This window comes from Photinus pyralis, unplaced genomic scaffold, assembly GCF_008802855.1.
Source record: "Photinus pyralis isolate 1611_PpyrPB1 unplaced genomic scaffold, Ppyr1.3 Ppyr1.4_LG4, whole genome shotgun sequence".
NCBI lineage: Eukaryota > Metazoa > Arthropoda > Insecta > Coleoptera > Lampyridae > Photinus > Photinus pyralis.
The window spans coordinates 45623100-45636089 of NW_022170511.1; the positions used below are offsets into that span (position 1 = coordinate 45623100).

At 35.1% G+C, this 12990-nt stretch overlaps 1 protein-coding gene across 1 annotated transcript; it reads right to left on the reverse strand.

Annotated features, from left to right (window-relative positions):
- Positions 1-5913: 5913 nt before the first annotated feature.
- LOC116169186 (sushi, von Willebrand factor type A, EGF and pentraxin domain-containing protein 1-like) lies at positions 5914-11843 on the reverse strand. The gene is made up of 21 exons (XM_031485214.1): positions 11217-11843; positions 11022-11153; positions 10716-10971; positions 10490-10666; positions 10298-10444; positions 10065-10247; positions 9609-10019; positions 9460-9561; positions 9264-9416; positions 9096-9217; positions 8933-9047; positions 8659-8883; positions 8159-8256; positions 7739-8108; positions 7530-7691; positions 7162-7482; positions 6895-7116; positions 6629-6848; positions 6337-6583; positions 6182-6291; positions 5914-6139 (listed from the first exon to the last, which is right to left on the reverse strand). The coding sequence occupies exons 1-21, from the start codon at positions 11604-11606 to the stop codon at positions 5914-5916; spliced, it is 4389 nt and encodes a 1462-aa protein (XP_031341074.1). The 5' UTR covers positions 11607-11843.
- Between the last annotated feature and the right edge of the window lie 1147 nt (positions 11844-12990).

Consider the following 12990-nt stretch of genomic DNA (forward strand, 5'->3'; position numbering starts at 1 on the left):
TTTGAAGATTTATTTTTTCCTCTTCGATTTCTTGGTATATAGGACATTATTATTTATAGGTGTAAAATTACTTCTATATTTCATTTCGGGATTTTTTAAATCAATTGTAAAGAATGAATGTGGGTGTTGGGTAGCTTTTGCATACATTTCTTTAAGATTATCCAAGGAATGTTCACTTAAAATTAAATTTGCATCTCTTTTGTTACAAGATGGAAACAAAATTATATAATTACATTGTAATCTAATATCCTTAGGTACTTTAAAATAGGATTGAGTTAAATAAATTACGGATGTGTTTTTCTTTCTACCTCTGATGAATAAATCTTTTATCATGGATTGATCTTTTGTAGTGACATAATCATCAAAAACTATTAAATTTTGTTTATCTGGATCTAAATCATCAACATCTACAATATCTTCAGGATCTGATGAAAACTTGGAAAATATTACATCTTTTAAACTTTTGTTATTATAAAGATCCTGTAAGTTTCTGTATAATGGTTCTTCTATATCTTTTGCATAAATATGTAAATTGTTAAAGCAAAGATATTCACAAATTAAATTCAATAACAGATTTGTCTTGCCACACCCTGAATTTCCACAAATTAGTAACCTAAAAGGCCACTGAGGAGCTAATTTATTTATATTATGATGCTCTTTCTCATTAACATTGTAGTTCTTAATTTGTATTTCATTGTCCATTTACTACCTTAAAAATTAAGAAGGTACCTTGAAAATTAAGAAGGTACTTTGAAAAATTAGAAGATACTTTGAAAATTAAGAAGGTACTTTGAAAATTTAAAATGTAATAAATGGATACTAAAAAACTAATCCAAAGTATTTTGAAAAATAGAAAAATTATAGATCAAAAAATTAGAGAAAGGAAAATGAGGGAACAATTAACTGATGAAGCAATAGAAAAATTTCAAAAACCTCTTATTGACCAAAATAAAATCCAAACTGATAAATTACAAGAAATAGTTAAAGCAAATAAATTTCAACAAGAACTATTTAATTACTTAAGAAAAAAAGATGAGCCTCAACCACCTTCACGTGCTATTACCCCTCCCTTAATAACTGAGATAGAAGATGTTGATAAATCTTCCAAACCCCCCATAATTATTGATCCTAATAAAGATATAGATATAGATGTGTTAAATACTTTAGAACACCCACTTCCATCTACATTTTTAGAAATTGATAATGATGTTAAACGAAACAATGCGATAGATTTAGTTATTAATAGTGTGAAATATGAATTACAAAAATATGGAGGACAATGTAACTCTACAAATGAAGATAAGAAAAATCAAGCACGACGTATAATAAAAGCATTACAAAATTATAAATCAACATTAGAGGATATTAAGAAAAAATTGCCTATTTATCAAACGGGCGCGTCAATTTTTTTAAATCCAAATGAAATGGTTGAAAGAATGGATTTACTTATTGCATCAAGAAGAGCCGGTAATGATTGTATAAATATCTATAACGAAATTGTTGAAATATTAGATAAATTATTAAATTTAGGATTAATTACGAAAACAAATCATAAGAAAATATTTTCTTCTATATAAATGCTGATAACTATTGATTCTGATAAAAGCGATTTTGAAGTAAATTATGCCAATAATCCTATTAAATTAACACATTATAAGGAAATTGCTTTAACAGGTGCATCATTGTGGTATTCATGGTATAATATAAGTAAACAATTTGATAATAATACTTTTAAATATTTTGATGGCACTAGTTGGATTACATTAACAATACCGGATGGAAATTATGATGCTGAGGGGCTAAATAATTATTTACAAGATTTATTTTCGCTTACTGAAGATCATTTACCTTTTTTATTTGATACAAATGATAATACAAATAGGTTCATCTTAGCTATAAATGATTCGAAATATAAAATTGATTTTGCAATTGGTAAATTTCATGAATTATTGGGTTTTGAATCAAAAATATATGAAGAAAAAATTAACGTAGCTAAATATATAGGAAATATAACTAGAGATGTAGATCGAATTTTAATTCATTGTTCATTAGTAAGTGGATCTTATAAAAATAATCAAAGTTCAAATATTTTATATACATTTTCACCAAATGTTAACCCAGGATCCTTAATAAATATAGAACCTTTTCACCCAAAATATCTTCCTTTAGATAGAACTAGTTATATTTACAATATTAGAATACAAGTTACTGATCAATTAAATAGACTCATTGACTTCAATGGTGAAAATTTAGTTTTTGAATTATATTTGCGGTAATAAATGATAATCACGAGAACAAAACAGTTGTATCCAATTAAGTATGGTATGGGTTTAAAATATAGAAAAGATATAAGAGGTGGTAATATTTTTAAATATTTAAAAAAATATGGATGGCCAGTCTTAAAAACAATTGGTAGAGTTGTAAAAAATAATTTACCTGAACTTTTTGGAATTGCAAAAAATATTATTTCAAAACGTGAAAAAAGACCTGCATTCAAAGAGGTTGTGGAAGATGTTAAACAAGATCCACTACTAGCCAAAATTTTAAACAAACCATTACACGAACATTTTAAGGGTTCAGGTTTAAATAAAAATTCCAAACAAATCATAAAGAAATTAATTGCTGGAGGAGGATTAAAAAGATTAGAATAATTTTCATTATATAAATGGAGATACAAAATGACTATTGGAACTTAACAGAGTCTGTTGTTATTGATAGGAGTACAAAAAGTTATCAATATAATGAATTTAAAGAAAACGATATTTCAAACATTTTAGCCAATTCTAATTATGAAATTACTATTAAGAAAGGAACATGGAAATTGCTTTCTAAAGCATATTTACATGTAAAATCGAAAATAGATCCTGCTCCTCGAGGCGGTGTAGTAACCGTTTCTAATAATGGTTTAAATGATTTTTCCTATGCTATACTAACTTATGAAAATAGGGAAATTGAAAGAATCGATAACTTAGGAGTCACGTCAACAATTTGTAATTTGACCGAATTTTCTGGCGATGTTAGTGATTCTGTTGCAAGCTCTCTATGTTGGTATATGGATACTTCAGATAAGGCTGATATAAACAGATTTGAAAATTCAGTTGATGCAACTCAATTGAAAGCTTCAGAGAAGATTATTACAGATATTTTAAAACAAAATGTAAATTTTAATAAAGGATATGCAGAAAGATTACAACTTACAAAAGATGGGAAAATATTAGAAAAATTTATACCGTTAAGTAAAGTTTTCAGATTTTGTAGAGATATTCCAAAAGTATTGAATGGTGAAATAATTATTAGATTACGAAAAAACGATTATAAAAATATTTTACACGCTGTTAATGATCTTGAATATGGTTATAAAATTACCTATTTATCAATATGGATCCCTGAAGTCGAACCGTCATTACAAATTAGAGAAAATCTAACAGATTTATTAGCTTCAAATACCACTACACAATATGGTTTTAATTATGTAAATGGTTATAGATCTACATTACAAACGGCAATTGATGGCACGTGGAGAATTACAAACACGCAAAATAAAGTTAGCGGAATTTATGTTGTATTTTCAAAAGTAGGAAGAGAATCTAATTACAAAAATTCGTTAATGATATTTGATAATATGAATATGGAAAGAATTTATATTAATATTAACAATAAACAATTTCCTACTAAACCCTTTGAAACTAATTTTAATCCTAAAAATTTAGATTATATGAGATTGTACGTTGAGTTTTTGAATGCTGGATTGAAGAATGATATGGATGAAGGTACTTGTGTTTCTTATAAAGATTTTGCAAATTTATACCCAATAATCTATTTTGATTTGACTAAGGAGGAAAAGGGCGATCTTGAGAGTACTTCTAGTTCAGAGCTTGTAATAAATTGGAAATTGAGAGATGCTCCGACGGAAAATTATTATTTATACGCTGTTGTCGAAAGTGAAAAATTATTAAATGTTAAAATTCTAGGTAAGGAAATTTTTATTGAATAAACACCTACCCCAGATCTGGGGTCGCTAATTAATTTTATTTCTTTGTTTTTTTCTAAATTTCCCTTAGTCGGAATTCCGGCCGAGGAAAATTTATTAAATTCCTTTATTAATTCTAGGGATAGGAATTCCGTGCCTCTAAAATTTTATTATAATAAATGAATCTTTATTGTTTGAAATGTAAAAGTAAAACATCCACTGATAATATTAAAAATGAATTAAGTAAAAACAATAAGCCAATGGTTAAAGGTAATTGTACTGTGTGTAAATCTAAGAAAAATTCTTTTTTAGCGTCAGGCAAGCTGACTTATCCGCGAGCGTATGGAACGGGTATAAGAATACCTGGAAAAAGGGGTTAAGCAATATAGAAATTGAAGACATTTTGAAAAATGAATCAAATTTTCGAGGTGTTTTTGCGATTGATACATTACCTTCAAAAATTTTAAAAAATGAATGTGGTATAGTTAATTTTCAACGTTATATTGATTCGGGGAGTCATTGGGTTGCGTACTTTAATAATAAAAAATATGTTTATTATTTTGATAGCTTTGGACTGTGTCCACCTAAAAATATACAAAAATATTTGGAAACCTCTGGAAAAAAAATTATGTATAACTCTTCACAATTACAAACAAATGACTCAATGATGTGTGGATTTTATTGTATAAACTTTATTAAAAGATTAAATAAAGGTGAAAGTTATTATGATATATTATATAGTTTTGAACAAAAACCTAGTGATTTTAATGAAGATAGAATATCTAGGTATATAAATGGATGTTTACCTTGAAAAACAAATTTATGTTTATAGAAGAAGTTATAAAGATTTTTCAAAATTAAATTCATTATTATTTTTTACCAAATCAGTATTTGGAGCATCTGGTTTAACAGCTTTTGCTTTTTTACCATTAGCATCACTTTCATTAGGTGTTATAATTGTTGAAATTATCGAAAAATCTATGAATATTGGAGAGAAAAAAGAAGTTTTTAAAATGGGATACAAATTCTATAAACAACTTTTATTAGAATTCAAAGCTGGAAAATTAAAAGAAGATGATGTGTTCATTAAAGAAACTGAATTTATAAAAAATTTAACGTATTTGCCAAGAGAGAAATACGTTAAGAAAATGAAATTAAATGGTTATGCAGAAACTGTCTAAAACATTAGTAGGTGTTGTGTTACCTTTTTACCACTAAGAGCACTAAAAAATTTTTAGTGCATCTTGTACTTCTGGTTATAAGTGAGGTTATCAACTTAAAAATTTGGGACACTGGTGAAAATCCGTTAAATTTGATAAAAACCTTTGGTTTACAAAGTGAATTTTGAAAATTGTTTTTATTACCATCACACACCTTGGATATAATCTTTAAGTAAATTTTAAATTAGTTCCAGTATTTGTTATGAAGATATCATTATTGGCTAAACAGTCTTTGCAAGTTTCTAGAAGATTATTTTTCATGAATTGATTGTAGAATCTTGGCGGTAAGACACATTTAAAATCATCTGTTTCTACTACTATTCTATTTCCGTAATTTAATGTGTTGATATCTGTAATTTTATATTTTTGATCAACTTTTAAATCTTTGAAATTCATGAAAGGTTTGTAATGGGTTTTATTATTTAGGTTGGTAAAATCCATAGTCATTTATTTGTAAAAAAATATTTAAAACTACTTAAATAAATCCTGCATGAAAATGGTGAAGGATTTTTGAAATTTTTATATATATTTAAAGGAGGGTTTTTTTGTGAACGGAGGTGATCCAGAATATATGTATAATTATCGTTGTGATCGGATTGATGAAATTCATGTAATAATGGGGTAAAATTACTAGTTTTTGAATTAAATGATTAAAATATAGTGAATATTTGAAGAAAAGTAAAAATTTTTGTCGTGCCCAAAATCTGGTCCAGAACCGGCGGATTACATACTACTAATAAAATTATTATATTTAGTAGACGAGCAAAATGACGCACCTTGAATGTAGGTGTTATTGGCTAGCCCGTGTCCGCTCTGTACGAGACTTCCGTCGACATACATCTTATAGGAACCCTCTCTGCTAGCCCATGTCAGACAGAAAAAGTGCCAAAGACCATCGTTCAAATAAACATCTGTGATTCTGTGATCACCATTAATGTACACCACCATCCTAAAAATCACGTTAAAAAGAGAGAGGAGCCTGAAAAATTACCCTGTGTAATCCGTTAGTGTGAACGTGTTGTCGAATTCGTAAGTAGCATACGATAATAATGTGCCGTAATTAAAGTTGTCTCTGGTGACCATCCAAAGGCAAGTGGAGATCTGAACGGTTGATTAAATTGGTGAGTTTAGAAAGTAGACACTCACCTCTGTGAGATTTTGTTCGAATCCATTCAGTTTAACAAAATCAGTTGTGCCTGATCTTGGAAATCTTAGAATATAGTCGCTATTCCGTTTTTGCTGGCAGTTGCTGCCATAGTATGGTTTTGGGCAGTTGCAAAAGGGACCCTCCTCGCTATTGGTGCACTTTCCGTTATTTAAACAGTGGTTGCTTGCGCAGTAGTTTATGAGAGTTGAGCAAGTTGGGCCTTCGTAATTCTTTGGGCATTCGCATCTGGAAAGTGCGCATTAAGACACCAACGAGAAGCTTCCAGCTCACCGATAACTAGCCCGTGTAGCGTTTGCAACATTTAAGTTCATGCATACGGAGTGATTTGCGCACGGCTTATAATCGCACGGTAAAATATTGCACCGTTTCCCCATGTATCCGTCTCTACATAGACAACGATACCCTTGCGTATCCTCACGACAGGTTCCATGCTCGCAAATACCAGTAGAACAATAGCTCCACTTTGTTTCGCAGAATGATCCGGCGAATCCTGCAAACAATTTGAAATGCCGGAGGAAAATGAAGAACAGTCGAACCTTCCAAACAAACGCACATTTCGACATCGTCATCATTTTTGTCGCACTTTCCACCGTTGAGGCAGTTCTTCGAGCATCTGTCTTCAACTTCCTCGCATATTTCACCAGAATACCCTTCTTTGCACTGACAATTAAAAGCATCTTCGGACGTTGGTGTGCAAATTCCGTCATTCAAGCAAGGGTTCGACGCGCACTTTGAAACCTTGGTTTCACAGTGGGAACCTGAAATGTCACCTAAGATAAACCACAATTATGCGCTTTGTGTACCTATGTATTGGTTGTCACACGAACAGCTGTAATAAAAAGAATCCTCTTCAACACACTTGCCGGTGTTGCACACGCTCGAAGAGTTACAGATGTGCGTTTCCGCCAAAATGCACTCCTCCAACGACGTTGATTTATGCGATGGCGTCGTGTATCCATCTGGACAGGCGCGGCATGATAACTGCCCATAGTTAGCTTGATAATGCCCAATAGAGCAGGAACGGCAGTGAGGCCTAAGCGTCATGTGGGTAATGGTTGTGTTTGGATGATGCTTTGTAGGTTTCAAAATTCTTCTGCGACTATGCGTTCCGGGCGGGCAGTGCGCTGCAAGTTTCTCTTACACTAAACCCTTCAGGTAAATTTAGGCTCACCTATGCATGCACTAATTGACTTGGAATGCAGTCTTTTAGTCGAATGGTTCACCGGACAAATGGTACAACTACTTTGTCCAGGTTTATCACTGTAAAAACCTATGGGGCAACTGTGACAGGTTCCAGTGCTAACGTTGTGAAAAGTACCTTTTGGGCACTGTACTGAATGTTGAGTTAGAACAATTACTTTATATTTGTCGAAAACTTACCGCAACGCATTTTTCTACGTACATGTCCCGAAGGACACCTGAAATCACTGTGATCAATCGCGACATTAACCGTAGTGTTGTCCGGTAAGCGAATTTTGTCTAATTTTGGAAGCTCTCGAAATGTAGTCGCGTTAACAGTGTCCGAGATACTAGCCGTAATTTCAAAATTGATCTTCACGCGTTGTTTTTTGTGCCTCTTTCTCTTGGTGGGCTTGCCCAAGGTTTCTCGTTTGATAATGTTGGTCTTCTCTTCATAATCCGATTCTTCGAGGCTTTCGCAAACAACGCTTGTATTAATTTTGCAAGAAATGCCTGTTGTGCACGTCTCTTGAATATTAATGCCTAACGTAACGGATAAGTCATTTGCAATCTAGAATTTTGATGAAATCAAAAGTGCGGAAAGTCTAGCTTTATACTTACCTCAGTTAAAGCGCTGGAGTTGCTGCAGATATCCTCCTCGCTCTCTTTTAGGAATGTGACTGTACCGTTTTGAGTCGTTTCCACTGGTAATTGAGTTACTAAAAGCATTTTTGTTATGGTTCAGTCATAAGTGAAAATCAAAAGGAAAGCAGGGTTTATAAAATTTTAAAGAATTTTTTGAAAGAAAAAAATCAAAATCAAAGGTTTTTTAGGTCACTGATAGACTCCATAGAGAGATTCCACACAAAACTGTAGGTACACTTTCTTTCTAGGAACTTTCTAAAGCTTTTTCGGGTTCTCTAGCACCGGGAATATTTTAAAGACGTTTTCTTGTACTAAATAGTACAACGAAAACCAATCTGTTTACCATTTTGGCAAATGTTAAATGGAATAAGAATACTGGAAGGAAAATTTTCAACCCCCTTACTTTAGTACAAGGTTTTTTGTTCAGGATGAATGGGAATATTTGCATTCTAATAATAAAATTGTACGCAACTCACTTGTACAATCAGGAAATGCGCTATTTTCTTTGGAATACCAAATTGCGTCCGAGTTATCACAAAAAAATTGCGATCCGCTGCTGTCGACATCCAACACATCACCGGGGGACGCAATTGGAATAGCATAACCGTCTTGGCAGGTGACCACGCACTGGATGCTACTGTTTAGAGAGACACACTCGCTTCTTCCAAAAATTGGGTCAGGCAAAGGCGAGCATTGCGATTCTGATATTGTAAAAGAAGCACTCTGAGAAATTCAGCAAGTTTTACATACCTATAATCGTGATATTCAATGTGCAAGTGTTAACGTTTCCTGAACCGTCTGTCGCCGTGTACTTTACTGATGTCGTACCAACGTTGAAAAAGCCAAATTCGTGTGATTGGGCGATCTAGGTAGGAAAAATGAGATAACGTTGCAATCTGGTGGCGTGTCTTACCGTAACAAACCCTGAATTGTCGAAGATCATTGGCTCATCCCAAGTAATATTTGCACCATCAGTGTCTGAAGACAGAAATGGGATTGGGTCCACACAATCTTCGATCGATGGCGGTTGGATGTCTACAAATGGTAAAAATGGTATTTGCAACTGACGCGAGGAGTTTACCTTGAATTTCCACTGTAAAACTACATTGCGCGGTGTTTTGGGCAATATCTTGAGCAAAGTACGTTACCATCGTCCTTCCGATTTTGAATTTGAACGCGGAGATGTTTTTAATTGCAGGTTTTAACCAAACACTTACGTTCAGGGCAGAGTTATCTAGGGAATTGGATGAAAAATTTGAGGATATTTGCAAAATTACCTGTCACGTTGGGTGCATTCCAGGTAACTGTACCAAATTTTTTATCCAAACTCGTATGCCCGACAATATCGGGAGGGCATTCTAACGTAGGTGGGGTAACGTCTGTAATTGCGATTTATTTTACACATTCAAATTGAGTAGGTGCTTACCCTCACAGTAGCTCTGTTTCGACTTATTGCTCCAAATTCCATGCCTACCTGTGCAAATCCGTTCTGAAGGTCCGCTTATTTTGAATCCTTCCTGACAGGTGTAGGTACACTTTTTACCAAATGACTGTTTAGCAGTAGTGCACGACTTTGGTTCAATCGTTCCAAAAGGTATGTTGGAGAGCTTGTTGCACTTTATCAATTTACAAGATACTTTCAAGCCATCCCATTGAGCCAACGGTAGACACGTTCGTTGTGAGGAACCAACCACTGTCCGTCCATTTTCACACTTAAATTCGCATACAGTATCAACAGGAAGTGGCTCGTCGGTCCGATTGTATTTTATTCCCAAATCATTGTGCTCGCACGAGATAAAACCGTGACTGGGTGCCGAAAGGGCACTACATGTTTTTACTGCAATCACATGGAGATTAACAAAAAATTACAATTACCCAGCACCTTGGCATGAAGGTGGATCACCGCTCCAAGTACCACTAAGTTGGCACAATCGAATGCTGCTACCAATTAAAGTATAGCCGACCTCACAGCGCACACCACACGCGTTGTTTAATACGTTTCCACAATCCTTCTTCCGAACGAAGTATCCGTGCTCAGGTGGAGACAGCTTTGGACACTTGATTGCTAGTGAACCACGCCAGCTAATGCAATGCCTCTAAAGAATGTTAACTTACTTTCACAACCATTCCGATCAGTTGCCCTATATCCCGTTTTACACTGACAACTTTTAATACCAAGCGCTGGAGGGGTGGTAACGTGGTGAACGTCCGGACACGGCAGGCAACTGTTGGGTCCATCAGCAAAAGATCCCGAAGGGCATGCTACATCGAAACTCTAAAGAAAACTGTTTCAGAAGCGATACGCACCAAAGCACGAGTTTCTTAAACCCGACCCGTAATACCCAGGATTACACAAGCAGGTATAGTGCCCAGTAGATGTTCCGCACGTGCAGACCGCGTTATCATCGCAACAGTTACCGGTAGCGCACAGTTTGTTACAAGGTGCACTGCTGCCCAGAGATAAATAGTCTCCGTCCTTTATGTCTACAAGTGATCGATTTCAACCCCCAAAACAAATACTTGGAAAACCTACCAACGTGCAAAGCTCTACGAGCCAAGCTTTCGAACTCTTCAAAACTGTCCAACAGGTAGCTGTAGTATTCTCCTGGCGACGACGATAACATATACAGCTCTTTGTAGTTTCCATTCCGGATCCCAATGGTAAAAACGGTAACACCCTGTTTTTTTAATTCGATTGATAGAGGCACAGGATCCCCTCCGTTCGAGTAACCATCGGTTATCAAAAATAAAATCTTTTTGGTATCATTGCGGCTGTGTTGAAATATATCCTGTGCAAGTAAGTAGATGTAAATTGCGACTGTTTAGTTGTGCTAGTTACTTTTGCGGCTCCAAACGCTCCAACTGTGTAGGTACCTCCACCGATGTACCTGATGTTGCTCAGTTCTTTATTCAGCAATAAACATTTGTTGTTTCGCTTACCAGGTTTACTTATTCCATCAATATTTGTTATCTAAAATTTACTAATAAGTTTTGTTTGTGAATTTTTCTACAGCTGAAAGAAAGTTGGACTTACCACACTGTCTTTAGAACTAAAAGTAACCACAGAGATACGGGAATGATCAAAATCAACAACAACATCGCTAAGTAATTTCTTAACAAATTTCAGTTCACTTTTAAAATTATCCTCGCCAACACTTGAAGAAGCATCTATCAAAAATACTATATCCAATTTGGGCCAAACTTTAATTGAGTCTATATGTTTCTTGAATACCTCACCCAGCACTTCAACTTTTGACTTAATCACTGCGTTTTCTAAATTACCCTTGACCAATTTGGAAACCTTTTGGCCGCCATAATTTAAAAATACGCTGTAGCTATCAAACTTGTCCGTTTTCACTTTATTAAGTGTAGCGCTGTTGGTACTAATTAAAATTGCAATAACGAACGCAATTACCGTGTACATTTCAATTTGCTCGGCACAGAACGTAACCCTTAATTGCGCACTAATATTATTGCGTGAATCATTGTACAAGATCTTCTGCAAACGAGCGTTTTAAACAATTTTTAAAGTTCGACAACTACAGTTGTTAATAGACACATTTTTTTCAATTTGTGGCAGTAAAATTATTATGTCGACAACCTTTGGTCAAAGGTTATCTATTATTGCTTTACCCTATCTCGTTAGTAGAAATTTAAAAAAATCTAAATAAATAATATAAGTAAATGGAGGACAAATGAGAGCATTGGGCAAGCTTCTTTCTGTAAACATGTTTGCTGCTGTGGTTTTGCAGCTACACCTTAGGAATCATGGAATAGCTGCATTTCTTTTTTACCTGTGGCCTCGTCGGCCATCAAAATTGTAACCGTAGTTGTAATCTATATAAATGCAACAATTTGAAGTTAGAAATCTCTACTGAATTTTGAGGGGCCTGTAGTGTTCATTTGAGGGCCATATTTGCTCTGGCGGAAAGCAGGGTCAATGGAAGAGGCGGCCGCATTACTAAGCGTCATTTGAGGACAGCTGTAAACTGCCGACGAGGAAGGAAGAGAACACCTCGGTGGAAAAAGGTACTTAAGGAGGTTCGCAGGCCTGCCTGGGAAGGTTTCAAGATCGCTCATAGAAGATCTAACCGGGGATCATAAAAGGTCTTCTTGAAATTCAAAAACTTCCTGAGATCTTTTTGAAAGACCCGGGGTAAAAAGTGGTGACACTGAGGCTTCTATGCGGCAGATATACGTCTATCGCGGGCGAGGCTCTTACATGTCTCCTGGAAACATACTTTCCAGGCTCGGGGGACTACGTAACTTCGGTCCCACCAAAAGGAGTCGGTGTAAGAACAGTCGGAGCGTCTTTAGATATCGAGGGCGCGTTAACCAACACCACGTTCGATTCCATTAGTGAGGCTGCTGAAGGCTTTTGCATTGATCGGTCAATCGTAAGATGGATCTGCGCCATTCTCGGAAGCAAAGTCATCAGTCAATTCCAGGCTTAGTCGCAACAAGCAACCGGCCTTTTTAACAGCACCCCTTGGCAAACCTGGGTCTTCTAAGCTTCTAAAATTGAACAGAAGCTAGATCATACCTGGGTCCTTACGCAGCACTGGATGATCAACTATCTCCTGCACAACTTTGGGCTTGTAGAAGAGCCCTCGTGCTGATTCTGTGGCTACCGAGCATGTGGTCTGTCACTGTGATGCCTTGGTCAAAGACAGACATCAGCTCCTTGGTGACAGTTATCTGGAACCGGGGAGGGTGAAACAACTTAGTTAGGCTAAACAGGGTCCTATCTTTTATTAAGAGGAACGAGATCTGAACCTAGTTGCGGAAGAAAGGAGGGAGGGACAACG